The 17,967-nt window shown below is 38.8% G+C and overlaps 1 protein-coding gene across 2 annotated transcripts; it reads right to left on the minus strand.

The window, feature by feature from the left end:
• Positions 1-348: 348 nt before the first annotated feature.
• On the minus strand, positions 349-8,654 carry LOC148847748 (Carbohydrate-binding protein). Of its 2 annotated transcripts, XM_088952430.1 has the most exons (4): positions 7,645-8,654; positions 5,533-7,386; positions 604-1,817; positions 349-484 (listed from the first exon to the last, which is right to left on the minus strand). In XM_088952430.1, the coding sequence occupies exons 2-4, from the start codon at positions 5,653-5,655 to the stop codon at positions 466-468; spliced, it is 1,356 nt and encodes a 451-aa protein (XP_088808556.1). In that variant the 5' UTR covers positions 5,656-7,386; positions 7,645-8,654; the 3' UTR covers positions 349-465. The 2 variants fall into 2 exon arrangements, with proteins under 2 accessions (XP_088808556.1, XP_088808557.1); XM_088952431.1 differs by lacking the exons at positions 349-484; positions 604-1,817 and having other exon boundaries at positions 5,282-7,386; positions 7,645-8,545.
• Positions 8,655-17,967: the final 9,313 nt, after the last annotated feature.

The following is a 17,967-nucleotide window of genomic DNA, read 5'->3' on the forward strand; positions in this document are numbered from 1 at the left end:
GGCCTTCACCACTTCACTGAACCTGTCGAACAATGCACGAGAAGATTGTTCCAGTCCATAGATTGCCTTTTTGAGCTTGCACACCTTACCAGCCTCCCCCTGAGCAACAAACCCTGGTGGTTGCTCCATGTACACCTCCTCAACAAGATCACCATGTAGGAAGGCATTTTTTATGTCAAGTTGTAGGAAAGGCCAATCATACATAGTAGCCAATGAGATCAACACCCGAACTGAACCAATTTTAGCCACAGGAGAAAATGTCTCCATATAGTCCACACCATATAACTGAAAATAGCCCTTGGCGACTAACCGTGCCTTCAATCGTTCCACACTGCCATCAGGAAGATGCTTCACTGTATAGACCCATTTACACCCAACAGTGTGCTTACCAGGAGGAAGGGTGGTGAGTTCCCACGTATGATTATATTGTAGAGCAGAGTTCTTCTTCCATGGTTTGCCGCCACCCTAGAGAGGCAAGGGCTTCCTGTACAGTCTTGGGAATGGGAACCGATGAGAGTAATGATATAAACTTGCAATGAGAAGCAGAAAGGTAAGCAGTGGAAACATAGTCTGAAATGGAAAGAGAAGTACAAGTACGTTTACCTTTCCGCAAAGCAATAGGGAGATGAAGATCTGAGGGAGAAGGAGTAGTAGCAGGATTTGTCGGCGAGTGCTGAAGTGGAGGAGGAGCCAAAGCACTTCTGCGAGTATACACTTGAGTAATTGGCGGCCTCTCTGTAGTAACTAGCATATGATGTGCATCTGCAGTAGGAGTGGGAGCTACGGGAAGGGGGTCCACAACCAGAACAGGAAGAGGAACCACAGAGGGAGAAGAAGAGACCCCAGCATTGGAGAAAAAAAGGAACTGACTCAAAGAATGTGACATCAAGGCACACAAACGATTTATGAAACTTAGGGTTATAACACTTGTACCCTTTCTGAGTCCTTGAGTAGCCAAGAAAAATACACTTCATAGCCCGAGCATCTAGCTTGTCTACTCCAGGACCCAAGTGCTGAACAAAACAAACACAGCCAAAGACTCTTGGGGTGAGAGGAAAGGGAGACAGAGTGGGGAACAACACGGAGAATGGGGATTGACTTCCAAGGATTGACATGAGCATCCAATTTATTAAAAAATAGGATGTAAGAACAGCATCACTCCAAAAGTGCTTTGGGACATGCATATTGATCATCAAGGACCGAGCAGTTTCAAGAAAATGTTTATTTATCCGTTCAGCTACATCATTTTGTTGCGGGGTGTAGGCACAAGAAGTTTGATGAATTATTCCATGATGTTCTAGGTATTGCTGAAATGATGAGGAGATGTATTCTTTGGCATTATCAAAGCGAAGTATTTTCATATGAACACCAAACTGAGTGCGTATTTTAGCATGAAATTTCTGAAAAATAGAGAACAATTCACTACGGTTTTTCATAAGATAGATCCATGTCATCATTGAAAAGTCATCAACAAAGATTACAAAATACTTAAACCCATTGTATGACACCACTTTAACTGGACCCCATACATCAGAATGAACTAAAGCAAAAGGACTTGAGACATGACTATCAGTTCTTGGACTAAATGAGACTCGATGATGTTTTCCCAACTGACATGACTCACAATCTAATGATGAAAGATGACTCAAGGAAGGAACTAGCAGCTTCAAAGCCTTGAGAGAGGGATGACCAAGTCTGCAGTGGCATTGGAGAGGAGTAAGAGACGACTGAAAAGCCAATGGAGGGCCACCACCATCAAGGTAATACAAACCACCGGCTTCATGTCCTCCACCAATCTTCGTCCCCGTCTTGAGATCCTGAAACACATAAGAAGAATGATAGAAGGTTACGGAACAATTAAGGGACTTAGTTAATCTACTAACAGACATAAGGTTAAAAGGAAACTTAGGAACATATAAAACAGATGCTAAAGACAATGAGGAAAGATCAACATCACCAACACCACAAATAGGAGATGTAGAACCATTAGCAACTGTAACTGTCTGAGATGTGGAGGTGCGAGAAAGGGAAGAAAATACATCAGGAGTCCCAGACATATGGTCCAAGGCGCCAGAATCAATGATCTAGGGTGAAGCTTTGGAAGCTAAACAAGTCATACCTTAATGGGCAAGTGTAGCCGTGTTCTGCTAAGATGTTTGAAGGAACTGCTCATATATTGCCTATGGTACACTCACCATTTCCTGCCTGGAAGCACAAGTGGGTGTGGAGGGGGTTGATGCAGTTTGCTGACTTTCAGTAATTGTGCTACTACTCTTAGATGTAACATGGTTAGCCCAAGTGTTGGGTGGACCATGCAAATCATAGCAGAAATTAACGGTGTGCCCCTCTAAGCCACAATGTGTACATTTTCTCTGAGCATTACCCCTTCCTTTTCCATAGCCTCCCCCTGACTCACGACCTCCAGTCCAGCCATCGGCCTGGTTAAACATGTGTCCACCCTAGTTGCTTGGAGGACCACTGCTGCCACCACCACTTCTACTTGCACGACTACTCCCTTTAGTCACTACCAAACCAAATCTATCAGAGAAGGAAGAATGTTCCACTGGCTCAATGGATGTCCTCTTAAGACGGGCAAAAACTTCTTCAAGTGAGGGGAGAGCTGATCCCCCCAATATGCCCTGACAGGCTCAAACTCAACCTTCAAGCCCACAAGAAACCTAGTCACATCAAGCTGTTCACGTTGCTGTTGTTGGATCTGGACATCTGATGTTAGAGGGTGATACACATTTAGCTCATTGCGGATGTTTCTCAAACTTGCAAAATACTCTTCTATGCTTTGACTTCCTTGCTTCAAATTGAAGTACTCTTGATATAACTAATATACCCTAGTTGTGTTGTCTTGTCCAGAGTACAATTTTTTAGCATGATCCCAGATCTCTTTGGTTGTGTCTAGGAACATGAAGTTCACACTAATCTTTGGTTCCATGCTGTTCCAAAGCCATGTCATTATTTGTGCATCATCTTGTTCCCAATAACTGAACCTAGGAGAATCAGATGAAGGTTTCTCCTCCCTCACATGTTTTACTTTCCTCTTGGCGTTCAAGAACACCTCCATAGATTTTGCCCATGGTACATAGTTCTCACCGTTCAACTTGATGGATGTCATTTGAACACTTAGATAATCTGAAGAGAGCATGATGCCTGTTTTGTTGTCATTCCCAACTACAGTTGAAGCCATCTCAATTATGTCTCCTCTAAATATACACCACAATCTCACACTTGTCACAAGACTTATCTCACTTACAATACCACCAACCCACTTTCTTCAATTGCACATTACACACTACACTCTAAAGTTGAAATCATTCAGTCAACACATCAAACATTTGGACTGCACACTATAGGACCATTTACCACCAAACACCACTACTGAAATTACTCAATCATTTCATCAAACACTTGTTCTACATACTGCAAAACTGATTACACACAAGGTCTAGGGGTTCACTTTTAAGCATTTAAAAACATAGATATGTCGGCCACCACAACACAATCAACACCACACCACTGCTGTCGTGGACATCAGCAGTCTACCACTCTTCTTCCAGCACACATGTGAGCAAGAAAACACAAAAAAAAAGACATGACTGATATGTGTATCAGTTTCACCCAGCACCACAACAACTAACTTTCGAAACACAAAAAAAGACCTACTGTGAAGCTGGCGGCAAACCCAGGAAGAAGACAACAGCAAGAAAACGAACACTAGACATTAATGCTCTGATACCATGTGAATAAACCCTAGTTGTTTCTAGGTCAAAGTAGAGAAGAAGAAAGAAGAAAGAAAAGAGAAAGAAGAAGAAGGAGAGGAGAAGAGTGTTCGGCCAGACTAGAAGAGAGGATGTTCATAAGTCTCTCTCCTAGCCAACCCACTTGACTTTTATTCATGAAAAACTTGTTACAAGAAAGACAATTTTGTCCCTCATAGAAGATGGGACACATAACTTAAACTTAGATACAATAGACATTTCACTTTCAATAAGATACACCAAAATGACCAAAATACCCCTGACTCGAGCATTCTAACAATCTTAAATTGATAGTAAATTGTATAGAAAGGCAATAGTGTTGTATTGATAAGAAAGTAGAGAAAAATACTTGGAAATAGAAATATTGGATCCTTTTTTTGATAAGTATAGAAATGTTGGATCCTTATTCAATATGTCCTTTCTTGTGACGCTTGCATTAAAAGTGTGTAAATGTCAACACTCTCTGCTAACTTTAGCTTAGAGAATAATCAATTTATCACAGGAAATGTCAAGCAAAGTGCCAACAAAGCTGGAAAGGGACAGACTGGATCTAGATCCTATTATTCTCAAATGCTTAACATGAAATCACATCTTTATAAACCATTGATCAAAAACTAAAAAAGCTACTCTATCCACAAGATTCCATCTTAATGGGCATTCTAATATTACATAATTAAGCTTCAGCATAGAGAACCTTGTTGAGCTGGATTTAAATGCTTCTAATCTATACCATGATGCAAAATCAGAAATGCAGCATGATTAGATTGTTTTTTTAGAGTAAATGTTCATGAAAGCTCAAATGCATCTACACAGTCTTTATTCTTAAATCTGGGTTAGAACTCCATGGTGTGTCCAAGATGCTCATAGGGATATCCAAGTTCCATGGCATGATTTTGACTTCCAAGTTCCAACTGATTATAACAAGATGCTAGCCAGAAAAGAAAATGAAGATAAAGAGATAATATAATTCTAGAATAACTCTGATTCTTCATTTCTCGTTGCTTTCAACCTTTTTTTGATGAATGGTTGCTTTCAACTTTCTAACACAGTATTGACATGATCAAATTTTCCCTTTTCCTTTTTCTATCAGTATTGTTATTGAAGAAAGAAAGATCATGATAGAGCTACACTAGTTCCCTCCATACAAAATAGATTCATTATTCCAGTTAAAACTGAAACATAAAGAAGGTGACTTAGTAGAACTTTTAGGTCACATTCTTAAAACAGGAAAACTAACTAAAGAGGAAGGAAACTAGTAATGTAGGACATGCATCAGACTAAATCTCACCTATGTGGTAGTAGCAGTCCAAAAAGGAGAGCAATATGGTCACATTTTCAAAAGTATTAAAAATATGTAAATAAGGGAATGGTCCCTCAGAATTTGATAGACAACAAATCAGCTTAGTAAAATTTACAGATATACTAGAAAACGTTTCAAGTACAGTGAACCTTACAAAATTGACAGATGTTAAAGTCAGAATAATGGCAGAGCACAAAAAACTCCTACATTATTAATCTAGTAAAAATCAAAATTTTCTTATCATTAAATATACAAAAGAAATATTGTAAGGAAACATGATCATGGTCAGATGTACCATAAGTTCTGTCTTGTTACTATTCTTATCATGCATATGAAAAGAACATTTGTACAATATGCCATCCATAGAGGCACTACTTTTATATTTGTTGCAGAAATAAAAAGCTGATCCCTCGGAGTATCGAACATATTATCATGACAAAAGGAACAAGTCATCAATTTGACCTGTACAAATATGATTGGAACTGATCCTGCCACTTGTTTCTTCTCCTTCAGCTTGAGCATTGCCAACTTAACAAACTCGTCCTCAAAAATGCAGACAAGAACAAAACTTATTAAAGAGGTCATCCTACCAATCTTTCAGCAAGAAAACAAGCTTCTCCCACAAATTAAAGCATGTTTACTGGTCTAGAGGTTCCCTCCAATGTTATCTCCAAACACATTTGTATTTGCATCCTGCCATGGTTTGGTTGCTACAATGCTACTTAAAAACCCCTGGCTTCCAAGAACTAAGTCTCACTTTTCCTCCAATCAAACTAGTAAAATGAAATTTATAGTTGCCACAAGTGGGAGACTCTTATAAGATGCACATGGAAAAAATGACAATGCCAGCAGTTTAATAATGTAGGCAGCACCCCCCATCTCTGATGACTTTGGAGTAAGACATAAAAATTGACAGAACAAAGGCTCTGAAACACAGCCATGATGTAAACTCACTTTATGAGGAAAGAAAGATGAAAATGAGTGTTCTTAAGCTGGCATCAAGACCCTGGTTCCACCCAATACATGCAAACATAAAGCGAGACATACAGTTACAATCACAGAAGACTTTGCACTGACATATCTGACAACTTCCAGACCCCTTTCAACAACCTCCTCATGAGCAACATTTAGACTCTTCTTCAAAGCATCCAATAGCTTCCATAACATAAAATCTAGAAAAGATCTGACAGTTTCAAAGGTCACTCTCCCAGTAACATCCAGAACAAACTTCCTATTGCTCGGAACTGCCAACGTAGATGACACTTTACCAACCCATCCATTGTCCTTAATCCCATCGAATGAGTTTCTTTCTTTTTGTTCCAACGGTAATAATGCCCTTTGCTCCGAAACCTCATCTTTAGCTATAGTCGGGCATTCACCTTGTTCAACAGTCAATGCGGAAGAATCTGAATCTGAAGCAGAAGTGGTCAATACCTGGTGCGATGTCCTGACAAGGGTTTCCACAGCTCCATTACAGACAGAGACCAATATGTCCCTCACTTTCGTTTCGTGCTGGGGGTTGGTCATACCGGAGAATATTTCATCATAGGTGTTGATCTCCATTGTCTTGTCGAGATAAACAGCAACAGCTGTGCTCACAAACAATTGGATGCAATCACCTATGAGTTCTTTGCACTTATCGCTGCAGACCACATTAACCCATCTCGGGAGGGATGCGGAATCATATCCAAGACGGGAAACACTCTCCTGTATGTTTGGGGGCGAACCTCCCGAAGATTGACGATCAGAGAAGAAAGCCAAGACCAAGCTCCTGGCAAAGCTACCAACGACAACAGAAGCAAAACCCGACCCAGCCGTAGTGAAAAGCCTGTCCATAACCCGGTCGGAGAAACTAGAAGTGGACTGTGCTCCATTGTCATTCCCTGCTTCAGAACGATAACCTCGCAAAATTCCCACGGTCAGAGCTTGCGTGACCCTTACCAGCGACTCCGAGAACTCTTCGGACCTCGCAATTTTGGAAATCTGCCTCAAACTGGTTGGAATTTGATCAGAATCTGACTGAAGAAACTCTTTCAAGTCCCTGGACACGATTCCCATAGTATCTGCGGAGTCAGAAATCAGTTCGGCCACAGAAACTAAAGCTCCCATGAGTTTAAAGAATCTCTTCCTCTTCTTGACCACCGAAGGCAAATTATAAACTTTATAAACGCCAAATCCGGTGAAACCCAAGGCCGCAAGGAGCAATAGCCATTTCTTCCTTCTCCGAGAAAAATCCAAACCCTTCTGCACCAGCTGCAGCTCCATAGAGGAGGAAGCCGAAAACACTAGAGCTCCGAAATTTAAAACCCTAGGATCCTTAATGCACATAAAATTAGATGTTAGGATGCGGCTCATCCAAAGAGGGTGGAAGAACAAAATATCGGACAGTCTTAGGGTTTTGTTTTCTCTAAGAAGTGCAGAGCCACGCCGGATGATGAATTAATGGAGAACCGATTCAAGACAGACAAATTGTTTATGGGTGGGAGATACGGAAAATCGAAAAAAAAAAGATGATAAAACAATTAAATTAAAAAACAATAATAATAAAAAAAGCATAAATAAAAGAAGACGAACCTGTTGAGGGAGGAGATGACGTTAATATCGAGCGTTGCAGGGTTACTGTGTTGTCTTCGTCGTTCGTCCCAATCCACAACAACAATTTCTATTTTTTCTAGTTTTCTATGTAAAGATAGCTAAGAAACCGAGCTGGGAATAAAGAAGTTAATAACTTGTAACCGAACGAAACCGAAAGGAGACGTGTGGTATTGGTACGCATAAGATGATCAAACTCTGGAGACCATTCGCGCCAAGAGGATTGTGGGGGGTGTAGAGAATGCAAACTCTGGTGATTTATGCTTCCTCATGCACCCTCGCACTCTGCATTCTGCAAGCCAAGAGGTGTGAACTACCAGAGACCAGACCCAAAATGAAGGTTGAAATTTTTGAAGGGATCCAACCATGAAAAAGACCAATAAGCACCGATATTTACGATAACCATCGCTTGCGTTGGTGGGCAGTTTTTGCAATTGCGCAGAATTTCATCTCCAGGGTCCGGAGGTGAAAGTTTGGGGATTTCGTGGAAGGTTCTCGGGCACGTTACCATGGGTGTGGGGGTACAAGAGTAATTATATTTAATATTTTTTTGGTCAAAAAGACAAGTACAGACCTGAATGGACTGACGTGTCATTTCCATAAAATTTGCTTCCGCTCCCAACCGCCAAAGTTTTGATTAATGCGGATCACACAGATAACCCGTTGAGAAATACGGTATGGGTCGTGCTGGGTTTAAGTAGGGATGCTCACGTTTCGATTAATCGAAACTGAACCGATGCAACTGATTAAGGATAGTTTTATTTTTTGGTATTTTTTATGCATTTAAAATTAAAAATAAAAGAAATACCTGAACAAACACAGTAGAGGGGCGAGGGTGAAGTAGTGGCCAATGATTTACTGGTGCTAGACTAGTTGGTGGGTGGTCGCTTGAAGTGAGAGCCTGAGAGGTGGCTGAGACACAAGGATGAAAGATGAGAGAGAGCGCTTGAGAAGTGGTGGTCTTGGCGGAGTTAAGGCAGTAACCAACTTCTTGGTTGCTGTAATTGGGGTTGGCTAAGGTTAATAGCTTTGGCTTGGTGCTTGCCAGCGAAGCGACGACTAGTGTTGTTGCTTGGTGGTTGGCACTACAAAGACGGAGATGACAAGTGTGTGTGTGTGTGAGAGAGAGAGAGAGAGGAAGTAAAGGGAAAACTTGTCATTAAGGGAGAGGTTGTCGGTCGAACGACGACTGATGTCAGAGGAAAGCAAAGGGAAGTTTGGTTAACCACTAGGGATCGGGGAAGACAAAGAGACAAGAGAGACTAAGAAAGGGTATTAGCTTATTAGGTTTAGGTTTCAAAGAAGGGGAAAGGGGGAAAAGGTGAACAGGCGGTGTTTTTACTGGTTTATTCAATTTAAAAAAATAAAAATAAAAATAATTATGCATATATACATATATATATATATATATATATATATATATATATATATATATATATATATACTGGTCTATTCAGTTAACCATCGGTTTCTTTAAAAGGTTAACCAAAACCAATTTGAAACTTTCGGTTTTTTAAGAATATCGAACCAAAATCAAACTGACCAGTTCAGTTAGTTGATTTTTCGGTTCAATTCTTTTGCTCACTCCTAGGTTTAAGTTTTCAGGCCCATGGGCTAGCATGCTTTTAATAACATATAATATGATTATATTATTTTATTTCAATTTTTTAATTTTCATTTATTATTTCATATATAAACAATTTATATACATCAAATTTCATATAAAATAAAATTTTACAATCTTTTTAATTTTTTGTCTATTTTATTAATTTATTTTAAAATTTTCATTTCTTTATCTTTTAAAAGAAATATGTCTCTCATGGCCTGGCCCAAGGCTTAACCTATAGCCTAGCACGAGCCTGGGGCCCAGGGCCGTGGCATGGCATGGCCCAGCCTCTAAAGTATCCCAAAAAAGGCTAGAACGACAGTCTGACCCATAGGCCTATACAGCCCGATTTACATACATCACTATGTTTGGGTATTCAGGCTCAGTTTGAAAGGAGTATAAATACAAATAGGAAAGTGAGAAGCCTTGAATTTTGTATGTATTTACACTGTAAATATTTGTACTTGTACTCTTCAAATTAAGCCTTAACGAAAAGCATGAATTCATTCACTCAGAAACTACACCAAAGCTCGAAAGAGGAGACAAAGAACCACGATGGGGGAAGAGATAAACCACTCCCCTTTGATACACCACTGTGATGTGGAATACTGATACAAGGACCTGTCCACCTGTCAATAACATGTTCAAACCAGACCAGAATTCACATGGATGAGAGTTATGCCTGTTAATTAAACAGTCTTGTAGAACAGCTGAACAGCACAATCAAAAAAACAAGGCAACTCTCTTTAAATCCAGCTTCCGAGCTGTACAATCTGAAAAACAGGGGAGATGCAGGAATATCACGATCAAAGACAGCACCCAAAAAAAAATGCCTTGGCCATAGAAAATAACCACACTTAAAGCCGGAATAGACTGAAGGAGAGAAAGCTACATCCACTAAAGCGTACATTTGGATTGCTGGGATGAGCAGCAACAGCATCAAGCCTTGTGAGATGAATCCAACTTGTCCGAATTGTTATCACATCAAAACTGCCGATATCTGCGGATCAGGTTCACATTGAACAGTACTGATGATAAAATAAGATGGCATAACAAGAAGTGTAATTTGGGGTTTCATTGGAAAGCGATGGAATTAAGATGGGAATATACGTGAAAGATGTCAAAAAGGGAGAAAATGGAATTTGAATTTGATTCTCACGAGACCGTCCTCACATTCATATTCATTTGCAGTTATGCATTGGATATATATCTTTCCATGAATAAAATAAAACATACAATTAAGAAAGGAAAAACTCTGGATCTCCTGCCCACGTCTACCCACAACACATTATCCCTGTAAATTGATAACATCTCTCCTTGTATAATTGGACGTAGGAGGATGAGATGTTTCTCTCTGTGTGGCTGCAATGTTATGTGGGTAGGGTAGACATGGACAGAGTTTGTGTGAGCAGGCGATCCGGACTTAGAAAGAAATATTCAGAAAATTCTATGAGGACAATTTTGTGTGAATCAAATAAGAGAGATTGGCTTCTATCAGGGCAAGCCTGAAACCCTTACCCACACTGTTCCAAGAACCTTTTTCAACCTTGCATTAGGAATATCTCCCCATGAAATAAGGTTCAATTTGGAAAGAGTACAAATACAAATACATACAAAATAATACAAAATACAAATACTTCTTCCAAACTGAGCCTAAAGCACATAAGTACAAAAATATTTTCAATGCAAGGCAATAAAAGCTATTTGAATGGGCTTTGCCCTGATGGAAGCTGAACTCCAATTTGGAGTAATAGAAAATGGACCTTTTGAAGAATTTAAATAGTACATGATTATGTTAATATGTGAATCTGAAGTGAAGCTAGACAGAGTTAGTAATAAATAAACAGTAGAGGAGGTACAAATGAGTCCCATCTCGTCCCAATACACACACAAAAAAGAAAAAGAAAAAGAAAAAGAAAGAAACCTTCCCAATATAATTTAGATCCACACATCTCACGCATCCCAATTGAAAGCATGTTGCAACTATTTTTATTCAGTAAAAGCATCTTAACCATTTAAGAAAAAGTAACATTAATTAATGAATGATTCAAAGGCAAATAAAAATTAATCGAACCATAGGACCATACTAAATTACTAATAGCATGCGTTCTGTGAAAAGACAAAAATAATTGTAATAGAATAATGCAAAACTTCTTAATTATAAGCCTCAGCATCTGGCATATAGCCCACATTGATTAATCATGAATTCATGATCCACTCTAATAGAGGCGTCAACGGCACATGATCATGAACTGTTACATCCAAGGAAAATTAATAGGGAAAAGATTCCATGATTTAACTAAAGAGCTTCTCTCTAATTGGTCTACCCATATTTCTGCCACTTGGTAGGATGTGGCCAGTCCAAGCCATCCACTTAGTAAAAAGTAGAAAACCCACTAGATTAGACACCTGCATGTGCACAATCTTGTAGTTTAGACTAGTTCGTTTCCCACCTTTTGATAATGTCGTTGTCTTTTAAAAGTTTGAATGTTGTAAGATTGAATCTGATGATACTATTATATGACTAACTGTGCAAATTAAATCATTTAATTGTACAATATCTGTTGATCATTTCTCTATTATTAGCGAAAATTAAAGCCAACGTTTGGCAAGTCATACTCTGCTGGGCTTCGTCAAATTCAGAATGTTGAAAATTAATCTTTTTCTTTTGATAATAAAAAGCTGGAAAGACGAAAAGATGGGTCCAAAAAAGTTTCAAAATACCTAAATCAATGAATTTTGGAAACTTTAAATGAAGCTTTTGAGTCTTTTCACAGGATAAATAGCCATTAAATGTGATTTTGAAATTCTAGTAAACCCAACCACTTACCAAATAGTTTAGCTCTATTTGTCTTTTTTAGCCATATTTATTGGAAACATATCCCTTAGGGTACATTTGGTTGCTGTGATTGGGATGGGAAAATGGGAATATTCCCATTAAATTTTCATTTTCACGTGTTTGTTCGTTGGGATGGGATGGGAAACCGTGGAATGTTGGTTCTCAAAACCAAGGATGTAGAGTCGCACTGAAATGGTGCAACCTCGGTGAGAAGAAAAATTGTGAGAAAAAAACGTTGAGACTTTCAACTGAAGCTCCGCAGCCATCGTCTCACCGTCTCCCTGCATCTACAACAATCAAGTCTCGCATTCCCGACAGTATCTAGCCAAGATAAGACCAGATCCATGACTATAGAATAAAAGCGACTATATTCTTCACGCTTTTGGCATCATCTATCTCCTCATGCCGTCGGGAAAACATGGTCGTTCGTCAGCTAAAAGCCATTGTTTCCGGTGGTATAGAGGTAGATGTTTTACAGATCTACATTTGTGCTTGTAGAACCTTGAACGAACATGATCGTTCGTTGGCTAAAAGCCATTGTTTCCCGTTAAAACGTGCCAAGGTGTTTATGCCTTTTTCTAGGTTCAAACTCGCTTCAAGGTAAGAGTTTTCTTCACTCACATCAAATTTTCCCATGAGATATGTTTCTCTTCCCTCAAATTTGTTAAACCAGGTCTCAATTATTCTTTTTATTATTTATTATTTTTATTTTTATACGTTTTCTCGTTTGGGTGAAGATTGGAGGCAATGAGAACAACTCCAAATCTTGCTTCGCCCTTGTATCCTCTGCAACTTTGAAGGAGACAAACCCTTCCTACATGTTGCTGAAGTGTTGATTTATAAATATAGTATTATTTGTTAATTTTTTTTCTGGGCACGCCACTGGTTTGAGTTCGAAGGAAGACAATGAACAGTAATTTTCCCTTCTCTGCAATCAAACACTATAATGCCAAAATGAGAAAATAAATTTTTCTTTCTCATCGCATCCCTTCTCACCAACCAAAGTTAAATAACAACACAAAATACAAATAGGGGAGATGCTCCCAATGTGCAGCTGGGATGCATTGTCAGGTTGGCCTGCCAAGCACTCTGTTAGGAGCAAATCTGATTCCTTCCTAATTAAGATGGTCAGTTGCATCCGCCCTAAAATGGAAGCATGGGATCAAACCCACAACTACGATACCTTTTTGTGTGCTAATATAGTATTCACCTTTCAAAAAAAAAAAAACTACGATACCTTTTTAATTGATTTTTTTCTCTATTACAATACAGTATCCCTGGGAAAAATGTACTAATTTGTATTTGTATATTCAGTTATTCACCTCTAGATCTATATGTATGGTGTTTGGTAATATTCCAATGCATGGTTTTAAAAAACAACCCGGAAGTGGAACTGTTTTCGTCATCGGTTTCCAGGTCAATGGTTCAACCATCTAATTCAAATGAATGACCCGTTTTAATAATAAAAAATAAAAAATAAAATAATTAAATAAGTCGATAATTCAACCAATTCAACAATTTTTGGCCAAATATCAAATTTGGGATAAAACAGAATCGATTGCCTAAATGGTTCCTGAAAGAATGATCCGATCATCCGAGTCAATGACGGTTTGAAAACCATGTTCCAATGTTTCTTGTTTCCAAATGTCACTATGGTTAGTGGGATGCCTTGGAACCCTTACCTTACATTACACCTAATTTTATAGTTCATGTCAATTAACGGGTTTACCATTTAACCTGCCCCATAGGCATCACTATTTGCAATCAAATATGATGTCAAACCCATGGATATTAAAATATTGATAGATACATATATCCGTATCCAAAGTCATAAACACTCATGATCCACAATACACACAAGTTTGGAGGGCTGGGGTTGAAAATTTGGAATGACAGAAGACATCTTCTTTGGCTTATAAAATAAAATAAACAGAAAGATCTTTGAATTGTATGCTTATCTTCATGTAACTTTTTTATTTTTCGCTTCAGAAATTTCCTTAATTACTTAGAAAACTTTGAATTCAAAGCATTGGGTTTTTGACTTCATAAGATTGATGACAGATAGACAATCGCCATGGAGCAATTGGATCTTTTGACTTCATAAGATTGATGACAGATAGACAATCTCCTTGTATAAGCATATTTCCTCGTCGAACTGGATTAGCCAATTTCACATCTAATAACATCCCTTCCATCTCCACCATCTTTGCATCCCTCCAAGCACTAAACATGATTCGGCCATTATAAAACAACCATCACCATCAACTGCTACATGAGCCGATGTTCCCCTTCCAACTTTATATGAACCATAAAAAAATGTCCTCACATGAATGCTCGCTAATTTGTTAGTCTTCTTCATACCGAACCTGTAGCCCCACTAACTCCATCCTAAATTTTCTTATTTTATCATTTACTCGTTTTGGTACAATTGTAACACCATTGAACATAACATCATTCCTAGCTAGCCTAATCATCCAAAGTACTAGACCCTACGACTGCAACAATAAAACATCTGCATCTTCTATTAGGCTCACCCATTGAACACAGTTTGTTAACCATTCAGCAATTGTGTTCTCCCTCACCCCATCTGGCCTCCAACCAATAGTACCAAATCAGATTGCCCTTGAGAAACTGCACCACCAAAAGAAATGCTCAGTTGTTTCTTCTTCTTTCCCACAAAAAGCACACCTCCTGTCAACATATTGTCCCCACCATATGTTTTTTGTAAAAATTAACCCCTGCACCAGAATCCAAATAAGTAATTTAATTGGAGGATAAAAATTTAATTTCCAGAATTTCCTCCACCATTGTATGTTAACCTGTTCATGTATGCAACTCCCAATCAACAAGTTATAAACTGTTAGCTTTCCATCCCTCTCATATGTCCAGATCCATTCATCTTCCTGTGAGGTATACTTTGGTAATCCAATTCTTGTAATAGCTTGTTGAACTTCAAATGGGAATATAGAAGAAATAAGTTGCATGTTCCATAGCCCACTTTGTGTGATAAGATTAGCAACATAAGAAGCCCCATCATGAATCAACTCTGTTGGCCTTTGCAACATAAAACCTTCCAAGTCTGGCAACCAAGCGTCACCCCATTTTTTGATTGTAAGCCCATTCCGAACCCCTTTACAACAACCTTTTTGTAATCTATTACGGGTCCTACAGCTACAGAGACCTTTCCAAAACGGTGAGCTGCTACTTCGCACAGAGACTATTAGGAAGTTAGCACCTTTAACATATTTCTTCATTAACAGTTTACTCCGGAAGGACTCCTTCTCTATCATAAGTCTCCAACCAACTTTGGCTGAATAATTTCATTTTCCGAATACCCAATCCCCCACTTCTCTTTGGCCTACAAGCTTTCTGCCATAGCAAATCTGTACCTGGACCTGAATGTCCATTCCAAAAGAATGATTTCATAGTGGTTTCAATGTTAGAACAGGTCCGGGTTGGCAAGGAATGAACTGACATAGTATATATAGGCAAAGCTGACAACACACCGTTAATCAACACTGTTTCCCATCTATAATAAACAATTTGCCCTCCAGCCAGTCAGTCGTGTCTTTACCCTATCCACAACTTCTCGGTAGCTTTCAATTCTTCGATGTCCAATACAAAGAGGCATCCCCAAGTATCTTTCCCGTCTACCTAGTCTCACCACACCTAAACTTCTAGCAATTAACCTCCCTTGTTGGCTAGGTAAATTCTTACTAAATACAATACTAGACTTTCCATAATTAACCTCTTGTCCTGAATATCTCCCAAACTCATCCAAAATGTTAACCACCTCATTCATCTATAATAGAGAAGCTCGTCCAAATAGTGGAAGATTATCCACAAATAATAGGTGAGATACCACCGGACATCCTCTACCATTTCTTACTCCATGCAACTTTCCCATTGCAATAGCTTTGTCTATCATCAAGGAGAGCACATTCATCCCCAATAGAAAGAGATACGGGGATAATGGATCACCTTAATGTAGATCTCTTGTTGGTTCAAAACTATGGGACTCCACCCCATTGACAAGGACAACCAATCTTGTAGTGGAGATGCACATTCGGATTAGTCTAATCCAATTAGGTGAAAACCCCAAACCCTCCATAACTTCATACAAAAGTCTCCATTCCATTTTATCATAAGCTTTAGCCATGCCCACTTTAAGTGCAAAAACTCCATGTTTGCCTTTTTCTTCTTCATGTAGTGAACAACCTCGTGGCCAACTATGACATTATTAGTTATTTGTCGCCCTGGAACAAAAGCAGCTTGCCAAGGAGAAATAATTTTATGAAGCACAACTCTTAGTTTATCTGCAAGTAGTTTTGAAAAAATTTAATAAATTACATTACACAGACTAATAGGCTGAAAGTGATGCACTGAATTCAGAAATTTCACCTTTGGAATCAGAACCATATTAGTAAAGTTAATTTCCGAATATTAATTTTCACCATTAAAAAGAGATTGGACTAAGGCAACTATATCAAAACCAATAATGTGCCAAGTTTTATGGAAAAAAAAAATAGCTAACATACCATCAGGGCAAGGAGCTTTAAGAGGACCCAGTTGGAAGACCACATCTCTAACCTCCTCGTACGTGGGGACTCTACATAGCTCCTCGTTTTCTTCTGGTGTAATGTGTGGGTGTAACAACTCTCTAGTTGTAGATGACATGACCGGGTTGGTAGAAGTAAAGATGTCTGAGAAGTACTTCAAAAAAGTATCTTTGATTTCTCCTTCATTCTCAATCCAACTGCCATCATCCTTCTTCAGTCTATCAATTGCCAACCTCCTTCTATTAATAACAGTAGGCAAATGGAAATACTTCGTGTTTCTATCACCTACTCGCAACCAATTTTCTCTTGAATGTTGTCGCCAAAAGATCTCCTCGCGCTTTAATAATTCATCCATCTCTCTTGCTAATTCCTTCTCTCTTTGTAACACTTCAATAGTAGGATATCTCGACTGGGGTGTCTCCAACTCCCTTCATTTTCCGTCTATTTGATGGTTGATGGAAGACATTATCAATGACTTGTCGATTCCATATACTAAGAGCTGACCTCATTCTTTTGATTTTATAACATTAGTGGCCACCCTCCGAAACATTGGACCCATTTGTATTCCTTTGCCAACTACTCCTTACAACTCCTTCAAATTGTTCATGTCTAGTCCACATCATCTCAAACTTAAATCTCTTCCAGCACACCCCCTTTTCCCCGACTAAGTTCAATAAAAGAGGACGATGGTCTGAACAAGTAGCAGTGAGATGTTGTAATGTGGCACAGGGCAACATCATTCTCCATTCCCCGTTTGCTAACATTCTATCCAATCTCTCCCTTACATTAGCCAATCCTACTCTTTTATTGGTCCAAGTATACCTATACCCAAAAATCCCATATCAATCAAACTGCAATTATCGATAACCCTTTGAAATTTACTTCTACTTGAAGAGTTGCTACTTCTTTACTCCCTTCCTTCTCACCATCGTGTACTATGGCATTAAAGTCACCACAGCATAGCCATGGTCCATTGTGATGTTCATCAATTCCCTATAAAAATTTCCATAACCTCTCACAATGCTTTTTCTTTGGGTTTCCATACACTCCAGTTAAAAGCCATTCCCGATCATTAGATCCTTCTTTAACCATGGCAGCAATTAAGTTACTATTTGAAAACAACACCTCTATATCTAACCCATCCCTCCAAGGAAAGAGTGGTGGGCCAATCAGACTCAACAACATGAAAATGTGAGAACCCAATCCTACTCATCACCCTTCCCGATCGAGTCATCTTTGCCTTAGTTTTAGATAAAAAAAAAAATAATAATAATAATACTTGGAGAGTAAACTCCAGAGAG

The sequence above is a fragment of the Nelumbo lutea genome, chromosome 6, assembly GCF_056320005.1.
Source record: "Nelumbo lutea isolate HS-2025 chromosome 6, American lotus-T2T, whole genome shotgun sequence".
Taxonomy (NCBI): Eukaryota; Viridiplantae; Streptophyta; class Magnoliopsida; order Proteales; family Nelumbonaceae; genus Nelumbo; species Nelumbo lutea.